The sequence below is a fragment of the Lynx canadensis genome, chromosome D2 (genome assembly GCF_007474595.2).
Source record: "Lynx canadensis isolate LIC74 chromosome D2, mLynCan4.pri.v2, whole genome shotgun sequence".
In the NCBI taxonomy this organism is placed as follows: domain Eukaryota; kingdom Metazoa; phylum Chordata; class Mammalia; order Carnivora; family Felidae; genus Lynx; species Lynx canadensis.
The window spans coordinates 79,700,784-79,716,089 of NC_044313.2; the positions used below are offsets into that span (position 1 = coordinate 79,700,784).

At 43.3% G+C, this 15,306-nt stretch overlaps 1 protein-coding gene across 1 annotated transcript in view; it reads right to left on the reverse strand.

Annotated features, from left to right (window-relative positions):
• The window catches only part of PTEN (phosphatase and tensin homolog), a 93,035-nt gene extending 80,695 nt beyond the window's left edge, over window positions 1-12,340 (reverse strand). Inside the window, exon 1 of the mRNA XM_030335576.1 lies at window positions 12,053-12,340. Coding sequence (XP_030191436.1) covers window positions 12,053-12,131 — 79 coding nt within the window. The 5' untranslated portion in view covers window positions 12,132-12,340. The remainder of the gene's footprint in view (window positions 1-12,052) is intronic.
• Between the last annotated feature and the right edge of the window lie 2,966 nt (window positions 12,341-15,306).

Consider the following 15,306-nt stretch of genomic DNA (forward strand, 5'->3'; position numbering starts at 1 on the left):
GGCTCAAAGGCAACAGCAAAATTTTAAAGGCAGAAAACTCATTTACTAGCAGAAAGATAAGAAGTGAGTTGTACAAGAAAGCAGAGAACCTGAAAAATATTTTAAAGCAAATATTTAAGGAATACATATTAAATCAGTTTCCTGATTAAGTTCTGTAATAATGAATTCCTATGTATCAACTGCTAGGAAAACTAAGAGTTTAAAAATACCGAAATCTTGTATAACTTAATACCTCAAGTTAAAACATGATGTTTCCACTTAAATATCCAAATAACCTTGTAAAACTAAATGACTAAAAGCCAGACTTCCATTACATAAGCTTTAGTTCTCAACCAGTATCTCTGCATTTTGGTAGAAAAATATAAACACTGGCATAACCACTAGGTTTTGTTTTTGCAAAAGCTTAAAATTTGATATTAGTCTTTAAAGACTGTAATTAATAGATGATTCCAAAACCAGAAATGTCAAGACCACTTATATCAGTAGATTATCTTAACTTTTCCCTATGTTTGAGTAACAGATGGTAAGCCTTAGTTCTTGGACACAACACAATAATCACAATCTGTGTGACCTTTTCAGTATTAAAAAAAAAATCCAAATAGCCTTAATAACCAGCACCTTGGTGTATTTCACAGTAATACATATAATTTTGATCACAGTGGACAGAAACTAGATATGCAAAACTGCATCATACTTTCAGTGTGCTGCTATTTATTTTACATAAGGTTCCCACAACTAGTTCATGAACTCTTCAGACGTCAGAGTGCTTCTTCAGTTTTCAAAAAACATACGTGCATACATTCACAAAGTATTTTTACTATTACTTTGTTTACATTAGCACCAAGAAGGCATATACCACACCTAGATCAAATTTTTTTTTAGTTTAATAACTGAAACAATTTTACCTCATTTAGAAAAATGTTACTCTAACAAGTTAATTTTGTTTAAAAAAGAGAAGTCTGTTTCTTCCTCAATATTTTTGTTCTAAGCACACGAATTAATACATTCACTGAGATTTATCATTCAGCTAATGTCAAAATTATCTCCCTATTTTAATACCTGACACTTGAAAATCTGACACTAACAAATGCAACTTTTGATTATAAGTGCAAATGCACAGCAAACCTTCATCAATAAATATCACCAATTACTGAGGCAACTATGCAAATAGAAACTGTATCACTCAAAATATGCTCCAGGGAACAGTAACATCATGACAAGCCATACCCTTTCTGATTAAAGATAGGAATGCAACAGAGTTATAACTACTTTTAGTATAAAATGTGACAGCTTATTCAAATTACTTCTGTATCCACTTTAATTTCAATACAATTTTCCTACAAAAAGAAAAGGAAATTTGACAGATCCAAAGTGTTTAGATATTTTGTCTTACTTAAATGAGTAAAATATGCTTAAAACTTTAAATATGCGGTAGCTTTCCTATAAATAACCAAGGGGAAAAAAACTTCAATAGTCCAACACTTCAGCTTTTTTGTGTGCATAACAGATTATGATTTTGTGAATCAAAATCATGAAAATCTTTCCTAATATTAGGTCATCTTAAATCTGCTCTAAAGAAAAATCAGAAAAATATAGCAGGAAAAAATATTAGCCAAATACTGAAAACAAGTTTAATGTATAACTATAGGGAAATAAATATATCTAATAGCCTCAACATTTAAAATAGTTAAGCCAATTATGAGGGACTCTGGAAATTGTTTAAAAATGCACACACACCTTTTAAGTTCACTATGATGAATGACACTTTTTCTGATGAATTACATTTTAAAATAAATGCACATAAACTAGAAGCTAAATGGAAACGTGAAGTTTCAAAGAAGGACAATGAGCACTTTAAAAAATTCTCTTTAGTTGTATATTTATAAAACAAATTTTTTTAAAGAAATTTTCTTAGGTATGGTAAGCAAATGAAGTTTATTATTCATGTAGTGAAATAAATACCATAAGCCTTACTCAATTAAATTATAGCAATAAATGCCATCTGTTTTCCTTAACAAATCTGAAGCTATCGTATAATTAGCAGTCCCGTTTTTAAAATATTTATCAGTATCTCTGGATATCTCCTGTAATTTCAAAAAGAATCACAACACTCAGTCAAAACTTAAATTTCATAAGAAGGTTTAAGATAGGCCTGACATTTTACTTTGCTTGTGTAAAATGAGAGGCAAAGTAAATTGTAAAATCAAGCAAACAGAAAAAGAAAAAAAAAAACAAAAAATCATCATAGCAAACAATCTATTCCTAGAACACTTTCGTAATTACATTTGTCTGCCCTAAAAACAAAACAAAACAAAATTCAGAATCCACCAAGATACTCCCCTGACATCTCATCTCTGAACTAATCTAAAGCTCTGTCCTAATTTCTTCTAAAAACTTCACATTAATGCAAGTTTTTAAATTAGATAAATAAAGCACTTTAATTCAACAGGCTGACACAGCAAAGTTAGGGTCTGGAAAAGAATGCAACACATCCATCAAGGAACCTCAGAGTCAGCCCTACCATCATTATCTGGAAAGATATGGGAAGTTTTTAATAACTTGTCAGAAATTTGCTATTTTGTATCCACACATTTAACTCCACCATATCTGACTATAATAAAAACAGCTTTAGAATAAAGTCTAAGACTAAAGAATGCATTAAACAACAAAAAACAAATACACTGGGGGCAAAGTATCTCTCAGTTGCTCCACAAGTACATAATTAAAGGACAAGCTAAAGATTACGTTAAAGTTAAAAACTATTGCCAATATAAAGATGAAAAAAAGTTGGGGTTTTTTTTGTTTTTTAATAAAACATATCCATCCTGTTAGAGCGGTTCTATGTAACGTCCTTCTGAATACCTCCCTTTAAGGTACATTTAGACATTTATTGAAAACATCTTCAGTCTTTCTAAAAGAAGTTCAAAGCAAAACTTTCACAATCAGCCAAATAACACATGAGCCTTTTTCAAATAAACCTTTTTAGTCACCAGTGATATCTTTTGTGGGCAAAGTTCTCCTTATAAAGAGTACCGGGCTAACAGCAGTCCAAAGACCTAGATGTTTTGTAAAAGCCTAGCTCCATCAGTCATTAGCAAATTGACAAGCCGTAACGCAGCCTAATGGCAAAGGTACTGACTTCCATCAAATATTACACTTATTATGTACCAGACACTTGGTACGTTTAAAGTAGAGTTTTTCAACCTCACATTATTGGCCATTTGGGCCAGATAATTCTTTGCTGTGGGAGGGACTGTCCTGTAACCTGTAGGATGCACAGCAGCATCTCTGGGCTGCTACAAGACGCCTACCAGATGCCAAGAGCATCCATCCCCACAGGGATCTCGCAGCTATGACCACCAAAATGTCTCCACGCATTGCCAAACGCCCAGACAAGGTGGGAAGGGGTCACTCCCAATTGGCAACCAATATTCTGAAAAACACCTAACCTATAGTTCCAACATACCTAAAAACCACCCTACAAGGATTTTTACCACGATGTTAGAGATGTGGAAAATAGGGTTCACTAATGTTAAGCAGTGTATCTTTTATCACACAATTGACAAGTGGCTGAGCAAGGATTTAAGCTGGACTTTAGGTCTCTCTGACTCCTAAATCCATGCTCTTTCTATTCCACCATGCTGCTTTTCTAAACTTATTGCCTCATCTACATAATCAGAATAACATTTGCCATGTTGAGCTATTTAGGGTTTACAGAACAAATACACGTTAAGGATTTGTTTGACTGAAGATAATATAGTATGGTGGCTCACAAAGTGTGACCCTCGGACCACCAGGATTAGCACCACTTGGGAACCTGCTACAAATACAAATTCTCAGACCCCAACCTAGACCTAATATTCAGAAATTCTTAGTGTAGGGCAAGTAATCTATAGTTTACCAAGCCCTCCTGGTTATTCGGATGCCCTCTAAAGTTTGAGAACCACTGACATAACATAATGGGAAAAATACTGCACCAAGTGCCTGAACATGCTGCATCCTTCCTCGGACTCAATCTCAACTACCTCTTAACAAGTTACTGATTCTTACTGGAGCCATGATTCCTATACTACAAAAAAATAAGGACAGTAATACTTTATTCAGGCTCTTTTCTTCTTTGCAAAACCAAATGAGCTAAAGATTAAGAAAAGGCTTTGTTAATAAAAAACACTAAACAAATCTAAGACGTTGGCAGGATACACGCCAGCTAATTCTACTTACTACGTTAAAAAGAAAAACACCCTTCTGACTCAAGTTCTCATTTTTCTCATTTCATATCTCATAAATGATTACGTAAGAATGTTAAATAAATTTTACATCATGGCTAAATACAGCCTGGCAAAACGCAGTTTTCACATTAAGAAATAAAAAAAACAGGAAAAGCCCAAGCATTCCATTTGATCCCTAACAGACTCGGAGTAATTCATAAATACGCATTTAAAAAATAAACACCTAAAAATCAAGCTTAGTAACATCACCCAAACTTCATTTTATTTTATTTTTTTTTTCAACGTTTATTTATTTTTGGGACAGAGAGAGACAGAGCATGAACAGGGGAGGGGCAGAGAGAGAGGGAGACACAGAATTGGAAACAGGCTCCAGGCTCCGAGCCATCAGCCCAGAGCCCGACGCGGGGCTCGAACTCACGGACCACGAGATCGTGACCTGGCTGAAGTCGGACGCTTAACCGACTGCGCCACCCAGGCGCCCCCCCCAAACTTCATTTTAAAAGTAGAAAAAAGTTTTCAGTTCTACTTATTTAACCTCCCATCAGTTTAAAATGACCAAAATACTCAAAAAGAAGTCTCACTAATTCATGAGAGCAAAGGAATTTTAAACAGAAAAAGAAAAATTGCATTGATTTTAAAGCAAAGAGTTGTTTGCAATTTGAGCATGTATTCTGTATTTATAAATCACTTCAAGAATCCATCTGACTTAAAGAATACATGTTCGGGGCGCCTGGGTGGCGCAGTCGGTTAAGCGTCCGACTTCAGCCAGGTCACGATCTCGCGGTCCGTGAGTTCGAGCCCCGCATCAGGCTCTGGGCTGATGGCTCGGAGCCTGGAGCCTGTTTCCGATTCTGTGTCTCCCTCTCTCTCTGCCCCTCCCCCGTTCATGCTCTGTCTCTCTCTGTCCCAAAAATAAATAAAAACGTTGAAAAAAAAAAAAAAATTTAAAAAAAAAATAAAAAATAAAAAAATAAAAAAAAAAAGAATACATGTTCAAGGGGCGCCTGGGTGGCTCAGTTGGGTAAACGTCCCACTGCAGCTCATGTCATGATCTTACGGTCCGTGAGTTCGAGCCCCGCGTCGGGCTCTGTGCTGACAGCTCAGAGCCTGGAGCCTGTTTCGGATTCTGTGTCTCCCTCTCTCTGACCCTCCCCCATTCATGCTCTGTCTCCCTCTGTCTCAAAAAAAAAAAAAAAAAAAAAAAAAGTTAAAAAAATTAAAAAAAAAATTGGCAGAATGCAATCCTTGCAGTTACTAGTAATGAAGAAATCCTGATATTTTGGCCTGAACATCTACAAAAATCAAAGGAAATATAATTCACAACTATTCTGAAGAGACTTAACAGTATTAAATCAACTGTAAGTTTTGGGTAGTGATATAAAGCAAAACACAGATGGCATGTGGCGTGAGAGAAAGAGGGTTTTAGACAACTCTACGGTCCTAGAAGATGTCAAACGTTCAACTCTCCAACCTAGCCCTGGACCAGACCAAAACTACAGCCAGTTAGTATACAACACACAACAAAATACGTAGAAGTCACATATATAATGAGACAGGGCACCATTCATTCTGCAATGCAAAACAAACCAACAAGCCCAGAAATTCATTGGAAATCAAGCGCTCCAGTACTGAGAGTACTGGGAGACAGCTGAGGGACCAGCAGGGACAAAGGGAAAAAAGAAGCATCCCTATACACACACGATGGCCTTTACTAGGCAGATCTCAAGCTTAGTCCATCCTTCGCCACGCCTGGTAAGAATGAATGAAGAAAAAAATCCTTTAGTTTTCTTCCCATTTCCAGGGACTAAAGTTATATTGAGACTCTTGATCAAATGTGAACATGGGATGCACTATAACACAAAATTTCAACACTAAATTAAAATTCTTATGTTATATGACTGCACCATGAGATTAACTATAAATTATACTGTAGTAGCTGAAACCTGGCACTCAAAGTCACATGCCTCTCCCCAAACTATGAACTTAAAAAGAAATGCTAAGATACATACCTTTATTGATAAAATTTATATAACTTTTTATATCATACATTCAAAGTTTTCTTTGAGAAGATGACTCTTTGTAAATAAAATACAGGATATTTAAATTGACCTATCTTTAACACTAAAGAAAACTTACTATAACAATTTTTTACTTGAAAACATCTGCTTCATGATGCAGTAACACCAGGAAGCTGTCCTCTTACCTATCTTACAGCAAATCCTCTGTGATTAGCATAATTGATTTTCTGTGGTAGACTGTGGGAGGGAGCGGACCTTTGCCTTCTGTGTGTGATGACACAAAGCAGTCACAGACTGCTTACACTCAGAGCACCCAAAGGGACACCCTGAGTTCAAACTCTGCTCATAGTCTGAACCAATTAAAATTCTAACATATCCCAAACTGAGGAAATTCAGTTACAGTCACTGCTCCTCCCATAATAAATGAAAATACACATTTCTCACATGTGGGTAATCCGAAATTGTAAGTTTTACCAGCAGCAGTTACCATGTATTTACAATGTGGCAGGCCGTATGCTAAGTGAGTCACTTACATCATCTCATTTATTCTTTAAGATAAATTTTACAGATGAAAATAGATGGAGAAAGATGAAGTAACCTACTCAAAGTCACCCAGCTGCTCAGTGGGAGAACCAGGATCCCGACACGGGCTGAAAGTCTGGCTGCAGAGCCTACGTTGCTACCCTATCATCTAAAACGAAACAACGTACACACAATGTGTACATAAAACTAATAATATTTTAACGCAATTTGAAATAAACTTAATCTTATTTGAAAACTATAAAACAATATCCACCAAGGTAATCTGTTTGGAGAGTTCCTTACTTAGAAATATTAGGATAGTCTGCTGACTTTATACTTATTTACACACGCTAACCCAATATTCAAACACTTCCGTAGTCGACACGACGACCACTGATGACAATTAAAGTGTATAACCACCTAAAATGCAGCTGTAAGTAGTCTTCCACTGTATCCACCTCTCAGGACCGTCCATGCTACCACGTAAATGCCTAACACCCTGAAGAGGTCCCCCTGCCTCCTAATGCAAACTGCTGCAAATGAAGAGAATACGCCGGAGCTATACTGAACTACAACTGCCCACCTAAAATTACTTCACCTCTAAACAATGTGTGTTCTTCTTATATTAATGTGTTTCCGATAGACTTTACTCCAGTGCAAATTACTTTAAAAGAACCCCACTGCTAATACCTTTTCTGTAACCAATGAAAAACATTTAAAAAAATAGGGAACAGGTGAAGAGTCAAATCCGCTATAGTAACTTCACCTTTCCTCACAAATGACAAGCGTTTTACATTACTAGCTGCATGTATCCAATACTTAGAAAGAATATCATTATTGACAGACCAAAACACTTCTGAATCACCTAGCAAAGAATGCATGTGGCAGTACGTGGCCTTTAGGAGACAATTAAGGATACCAATTTGCTCAGAGAATCCTTACCAACTTAAGGTCATGCAGTTGAACCTCACCATTACTGACAGTTCTGACAGCAACGACATTAATTTCAAAGCCACCAGACCAAAAGCAACTGTGAAACAGAACTGAATATTTACTGAAATCATTACTGACCCCTCTCAGAAGATGACACAAATGTCTCAAGTCACCACCCTTACAACAATCCTAACATCTTTTCTTAAAGAATTCAGGTCACCAAAGAATTCTCCAAAACTGACTTGACTTAAAGTTTATCTAACAAAAAAGGAGAAAGGAAAGAAAAGGCAAGTAAAGAGTAAGGGTTCTATGGAATAGAAATAAATCTTCAGAACTAATGGTTTCTACAGGAAAAAAAATACGATATCAAATAAATCTTTTATACCACCATTAATAACATATCCTCTGGAAGCTACATCCTTGTATCACCACCAAGAAAGTGACAAACTATCACATGCACGCACACTTCTAAATTTCTCTTTAAAAAGTCCATTTCACGTACAATATTAATATAAAAACATTTCCTACACGTCTGTCCTACTGAAAAGGCTGAGGTCAAATTTTTAAAATAAAAGGTTCACTGAGAGTGAATTAATGGTGAAACTTTGTGCACTGATTTTCCCATAATAAATACTCCTCCATTAAAAGTCACTGAAGGAATTACTTCAGTGACTTAAAAATCATTAAAATACTGAGCTATCACCAAATGAACAAATAGCAAGAGGGGCAAATCTCAAAATGAGAACACGTGAAAATAAGAATTGAAGACCTCACTTCTAAAAAGTACAGAAGTCTGTAACATTCAGAGGTTTGTGGATTTTATGTGGTTATTAGGAAAAAGCAGATACACCGTTTCACACAAAAGCGAAAATATTGACAGATACGTTTCTGACGTTGTTAAAATAAAATTCTAAAAGGTAAGGAATACCAATGCATCTTTTCTACACTTCCTAAAATATATTTGAAAGTAAGGAGGTTATATACAACTCACCACATTTTTGTTCACCATGTTTATTCATCTAATATTCATTTAGTATATTATAAGCAATGTAAATCTGCACTGAGGACTGTACTAATGTGCAAACTTTTACAATGGACAGCGATAAAATTCCTTTTTCCTTATGTTAAATCATAAAAACTTCAAGTTACTCTTCTTTCAGATCCCCTTTATTCTTGAATACTTTTCATGAAAATGAAGTCTGTACATTGTCATACAGCACTTAGGTGGCCCCAATTAGGTGGTCATGTTGTTCAGAAAATACAACTTAGCAGATATAAAACAGTGTAAAGTAAAAATCGTGAATAGAATCTTTCAAAAAAAAAAAAACTAAACACACACACACACACACACACACACACACGCACAAAACCTGACAATACAATACGGTCATTTCAGTAAGCACTAATCCTAGAATACAGCTAACTTCAATAGTCACTGTACCCTCTGCAAGTTAAAAAAAATATTCCCTATGGTTAATATTTGAAAAGACCCAAACTCATCGAACAATAAAAATACATGCAACCAAAGCCTACAGTTTCCATGAAATCGAAAGACACTAAATTTTTTACAGTCTCATGTTCAGCACTACTTTCCAGACTAAGTGTACGATACCAACAAATTATTTTTAGAATAACTCAATTTTGCAAATAATATTTTAAAACTGAACAATGGTTCTCGTTGCTCCTCTGAGAAATCATCTTACAGACAGAAATACTCCAATCGCTACTTTCATAAAGGAATTTACCTTCTCACAGGCTAGCTGCTGAAACAGACACCACAACCTGCCAGAGAGAGTCTGCAATGGCCATTTTAATTCCCCGCCCCCCCCCCCCCCCCCCAATAAACACAGAACACTAAAGTGAAACCAAGCAAAGCAAAGTGCTTTGGTGCATCAAAATTTTTGGAAGTGCGACTATCAAAAAAGCGAGCCCTTCACTGATCTTTTTCCTAAGTGATTTTTTTTTTCCGTATCAATATTTGGCTCAATAAAACCACAACTCTAGAAATTAAGTGTTATTAGTCATTTGATGCAATATTTGACACTGCTTTCTATGCATCCCATAACGAAAAGCACAGTTTTAGAGAAAGTTCTAAGTCACGTAAGTGTCACGTACAGAGGCAAACATCTGAAGTCAAAGAACTGGCCAATCATCTCACTACTCACATGTAAGAACCTGGCAGAGTAATTTTAATCTTCAAACCCTGACAACCTGAAAGCAAATGGGTAAAGTAAAAATAGTATAAACGTACTCTAAATCATAAAAGCAATCTACCAAACAGCATTCTAGACATTTTCTTACATGAGGACTTTTCCTAAAAAGTTAAATAAGCATTTAATTAATTTGTTCCTATACATCCAGATGACTGTCAATTCCTGCCAACAGTAGGCTGCTTCTGAAATAAATTACAAATCAGAGAAGGGTTTCCATAACTAATTATCTTCTAGGCAAGCGGGTCAAGTTCAGCCTTCCTAGTTTTGCAATTAATGCAGGCTCCAAAACTTCTAAATATTCCCTTAAAATATTATTTTTTAACTTAACAGAAAACTTACGTTTTGTGTGCTACAAAGCTCCTTCTTCAGTAACTTTTCTCTTCATCTCAAAACAAACACTCGGGCAAAATTAGCTGTGCACACTTATGTGCACAGCTACATAATCCAAAGGAATAAAACCTCTTCAGATAGAAAACACGTTCTCGTCTTCAAAAGACACATCTTCCCCACGATTTTTAGCAGGACGTACAGACACTCCAGCACCACTCTACCTTTAAGCAAAAGGTGTACTGGTATTTGCCAAGAAATGATTTTTTTTTTTTTTTAATCAAGAATGCTCTGTTAGAGCTCATGCAATTACATAACCTTCACTAAGTAATGCCCACACTTATAACTCACATCACCAAAATTCTGGTCTTAAGGGAGGCCTTCACCAGATGCTTCAGTCACCTCGGGCCAGTAACTGAATTGTTTTTCGTGCCTCTCACCTACCAGGAACTCGCAATGTCTGCGATCCTTTCCATTCTGAAAAAAAAAAAAAAAAAAAGGAGGGTTCCATCCCCACCCTTGATCAAAACCAGCTTATTACACCTGAAACTGCCAAGATTAATGCCTTTCGATAACCACTATCTTTTGAGGTACAAAGGCCTAGACAACCAAAACGATACTCTGTTAAAATTCTCGGGTTTCTGTCTTGAATACTCAACAACCTGAGTCAGTAAATTTAATACAGTGTGTGAGAAACCGCTAACAGACCTACACAGTCTGAAGCCGGAGTGATCCACCCTTGCCAGCATTTCTGGTGATTAGCTGGTAAGTTACACTTGACAGGTTACATAAGTCAGTCACATTCACGGATACCCAGACGTGTCAGAGGACCCGACCCTGAAATTCTGGCCTCACAGGAACCCTTCAATTCCAAGTAAGAGCCGAAGTTGAACCCCGGCAACAGCCTAGACGCTGCACATCATCATCCGGGATCAAAAAGCACTCCCTCTCCATTCCATTTCGTGCGACAGGACCGCTGGATATAAAGTGCTACTGAACTGCAAATTTCGTGCCCCATCCTACACGACCCCATCAGCGGAGGCAAAAAAAGGGCAAATTTAACAAAGATCCAGCAAGAACGCCTTAAGGAGGCAGATTACGTATGCCACGACTGATGGGAAGCTACAAAACTTCGAAATGCCGTTTCAAAGTTGTAATTGACTTAGTTTAAATATGCAAGCCCACTTTGGCCCTCAAATGAACACCATATATGCCGAAAAGGATTCTGCTTCCAAAGTTATGCAAATCAGTTCACAACTCACATCAAAAAAAAAAAAAAAAAGAAAAAGAAAAAAAAAAGTCTATCAATGCAACCCAGGAAACTAGAAACAATCAGTGCAACATTCTGATGCAATATGCATACGTGAAACACTAATTTTCATTTTAATCTAATCTATACCCTTGATCTAGGGCCTAAAGCCAAGATTTAATCGAAATATGCTCAACCTCAAAGCGTCTACTTTTCTGTTCATTTAGCAGACCGGATTACCGAGCTCACTAATCCACTAACCGTGCACTGGAGTCCGTATTAACGGACAATAGCCCTTAAGAAGAGACCCCGTGGACAGACCGAGAAAACCAATCTGGTGCCCTGACACTTGCAACCAGGCAGAGAGTTCCACGGCGCCGAACACACCCTAGGCTGAATGCATTCAAAGGAGGCACCCGACACACGCACGATCGAGAAACGCGAGCCGGGTTAGCGGCCACGGTCCCCCAAACCACGGGAATTTTTCGCCTCCGTCTGCTCCCACGTTCTAAGAGACAGTGACAGAAAGGCAGAGAGGGGGGCAGCCGCAGAAATGGATACAGGTCAAGTCTAAGTCGAATCCATCCTCCTGATATCTCCTTTTGTTTCTGCTAACGATCTCTTTGATGATGGCTGTCATGTCTGGGAGCCTGTGGCTGAAGAAAAAGGAGGAGAGAGATGGCAGAAGCGGCTGGTGGCGGGGCTTCTTCTGCAGGATGGAAATGGCTCTGGACTTGGCGGTGGCGGATGCCCCTCGCTCTGCCGCCGCCTGGCTCTGGACCGCAGCCGGGTAATGGCTGCTGCGGCGGCTGCTGGATGGTTGCAGCGACGGGGCCTGCTTCTCCTCAGCAGCCAGAGGCCTGGCCGCGGCGGCCGCGGGACGGGGAGACGACGGGTGATCCTCGGGACGGCTGCCTCCGCCGGCGGCCTCCGGAGCCCGGGCCGGGGGGGGTGCGGCGGCGGCGGAGGGGAGGTTTAGAGCCGGCCCGGGTCCCTGGACGTGCCGCCGCCGCCGCCGCCGTGTTGGAGGCAGTAGGAGGGGAGAGACCAACTCTCCGGCGGCCCCAGCCCTGGAAATGGTGACAGGCGACTCCGGCCCCCTCCCCGGGGCTGCAGCCGCCGCGGCCGCCGCCGCCGCTTCTCCCCCCCGCTCCAGGAGCGGGAGGTGCCGCCGCCGCCGCCGCCGCCGCGCCTCAGCCGGCTCCCGCCCGGGCCCGCGGCTTCCACCGTCCCTTGCACGAGAAGCCGAGCGAGAGGCTGCACGGTTAGAAGAGAGGACGAGGAGGAGGCGAGAGACGCCGCCGCTGCCGCCGCCGCCGGCCGGCCGGCTCCCCGAGGGCGCTGCCCCCGCGGCTGCTCACGGGCGCTGAGAGGGGCTCTGGGCCGCGGCCGCCGCCGTCTCTCATCTCCCTCGCCTGAGCGCGGCCTCGCCTCACAGCGGCTCAACTCTCAAACTTCCATCATGGCTGCAGCTTCCGAGAGGAGAGAGCGGAGCGCAGCCGCGGCTCGGCGCCCCGGCGCGTATCCTGCCGCAGTGCACAAAGAGTCCCGCCACATCACCGCCCGCCGGCCCGCCCGCCCCCTCCGCCGCCGCGCCGGGAGCCCGGCGCCTGGGAGCCCGAGGGGAGGCGGGAGGCGGGCGCGACCGCGCCGGGGGAGGGAGGGACGCGGCGGGGCAGGGGCGGCAGCTCCGGGGGCGAGCGCCGGGCCCCCGGCCTGCGGGCGCCACTGAGCATGCCCAGTGCGAGCGCCCAGGGCTCGCTCGGGCTTGTGCGAGACGCCTGTCAGGAGCTGCACTTGCCGCGGCTGCTTCTGCAGCAGCGCGGGGCTGGGGGGGGGGGGGTTGGAGAGGGAGCGGGCGGTGGATATAGAGGAGGGGGGAGATGAGCCGAGCCTCGGCCTGAGCCCACAAACCCGGCGGGGACAGGGACGGCCGAAGGTGGAAGCTCCGGGGTGCGTGGAGGGGTGTCACTGACTGGGGCCTGAGGTTACCTGTGCACAGGTGGGGAGGACCAGGTGACCCGCGCTGGTGGGGGTACAGGGAAACGAAGGCACGGCCCCTGCCGCGAGGGCACCCCTCCCCCCTGCCACCGCCCCCGGACCTCCCCGGCTCGGCCTTGCAGCCTCATCCTCCTTTTGCACCGCTGCCGGATCACGGTCGCTCGGGGCGACCCGCCTGCAGCAGCCTTTGCCGAGAAACCCTGCCTCCTTGTCCGCCCCCCACCCGTGTTCTCCAGGTGTCACTCTCAGCACAAAGAACAACCCCCTATTGTGTCTCCGTGTGTATCACCTCATCCGGCTCCCTCTCACCGCCCCACCTCCCGCTTCCCCGGCAGCTCGGCTCCTTCGCCCTAAAAACGAGAGCTGGCAATCGAGCGCGCTGTGTGGGAGCACATCGCTCCCGAATTTCTAGGTCCCCAAGGACCACTGCCCGCGTGGACCAAAAGAGGACCCGGGAGGAGGGGACCCAACCCGCATTGCCCCCTGGAGGGCTGAGCATCCCTCCCCTCGGGGCTCCAGCTAGGTTCTCCACGACGGGCTCGGGGCTAGGGGACTGCCTCGCCCCGCCCCTTTCGGGCCGCTGTGAAAACCCGGCCGGATGGATCGCCGAGGGCCGGCTTCCGCGCTCGCCCCAGCCGGGCTGCGCAGCCTGGCGGCCCGGGCTGCCCGGGCCCGAGTGTGAAATACGGGACGGTAGGAAGCGACAGCCCCTGCGAGTGGGCGGGGCCGAGGAGACCTAGGAGGGTTCAAAAGGAGGTGGAGGGATACGCGGGCCGCAGTCGGAACTACTTTCAGGAGGAGGTCACGTGTGTTCCTAGTTGGGGAACTTTCCAAATTCCCACTCCCCTATGATGGCTTGGGAGGCAAGTGCTTCGCCTCCTTCGCCCGGGGTGCTCCTGCCTGGTCCCGGTAGCGGGACCCCGAGCCTCCGGGTCGCCGCGGAAGAGCAGACTCAGACGGGCCTCCGGCCCGAGCACGGTCGGTGCTGGCGCGTGGGAAGCTGGTTACACAAGCACCCACATTTAAGCACGTGCCCCCGCCTCCCCGCACCGCTGGCCGCGGTCGCCGATTCTCGCAGACCACCGAGGGAGAGCTCCTGAGCCGGTCCCACCCTTCGCGTGCTACCTGCCGAGCAAGCTAAAGGGCCAAGACCCGAGATCGGAGCTCCGGGTCGGCCAACACTGCGCGTTCCCAACCGTGGGAGAACGGGCTGGGCCCCGGGGGTCTGGCATCTCCCTCGCTAGCGCCCTGCCCCTTAGGGCGAACCCTTCCGCGCTGTGCTCACAGGGCAAAAGGGTATCTGCTGCAGCAGCCCGCTGCTTGAATTCACCAGTGTTGCAACAAACTTCCAGTCACTACCCCAGAGCTGGTGAGCGCGCCCCACCTACTGTAGACTCAGCCGAGTGACTTATCTGGTCCGAGAACCTAGTCAATGGCCGTCAGCCCAGAACAAACCTGTCAAGTCTGCCTACAGCCCCGATTGGTTGACCTGTCCCCGTGAGAGAGCTGGTTCAGAAATTCTGAGAACTGGAGCGCATTGCCCTGACACTGATCAGCTGCAAAGTGAGTTGTCCGGTTTCTGCTTGAAGAGAATGAGCACCCCATCAACACGAATCTAGGAATTTCTTCCTTTTCCTTCCCCTGGGAAGTAGAACTCAAGCAGACAGTTGAGTCCAAAGTATCGGAGTTGAAACCTAGGCTGAGGCGCTGGATCGTTTTTCTTTTTTTTTTTTTTTTCTTTCTTTTTCTTTCCTTTTAAAAATCTGGGAGAATGGAACCAATTTGCATGTGTATTGCAGTAATTGTGAGTAGGT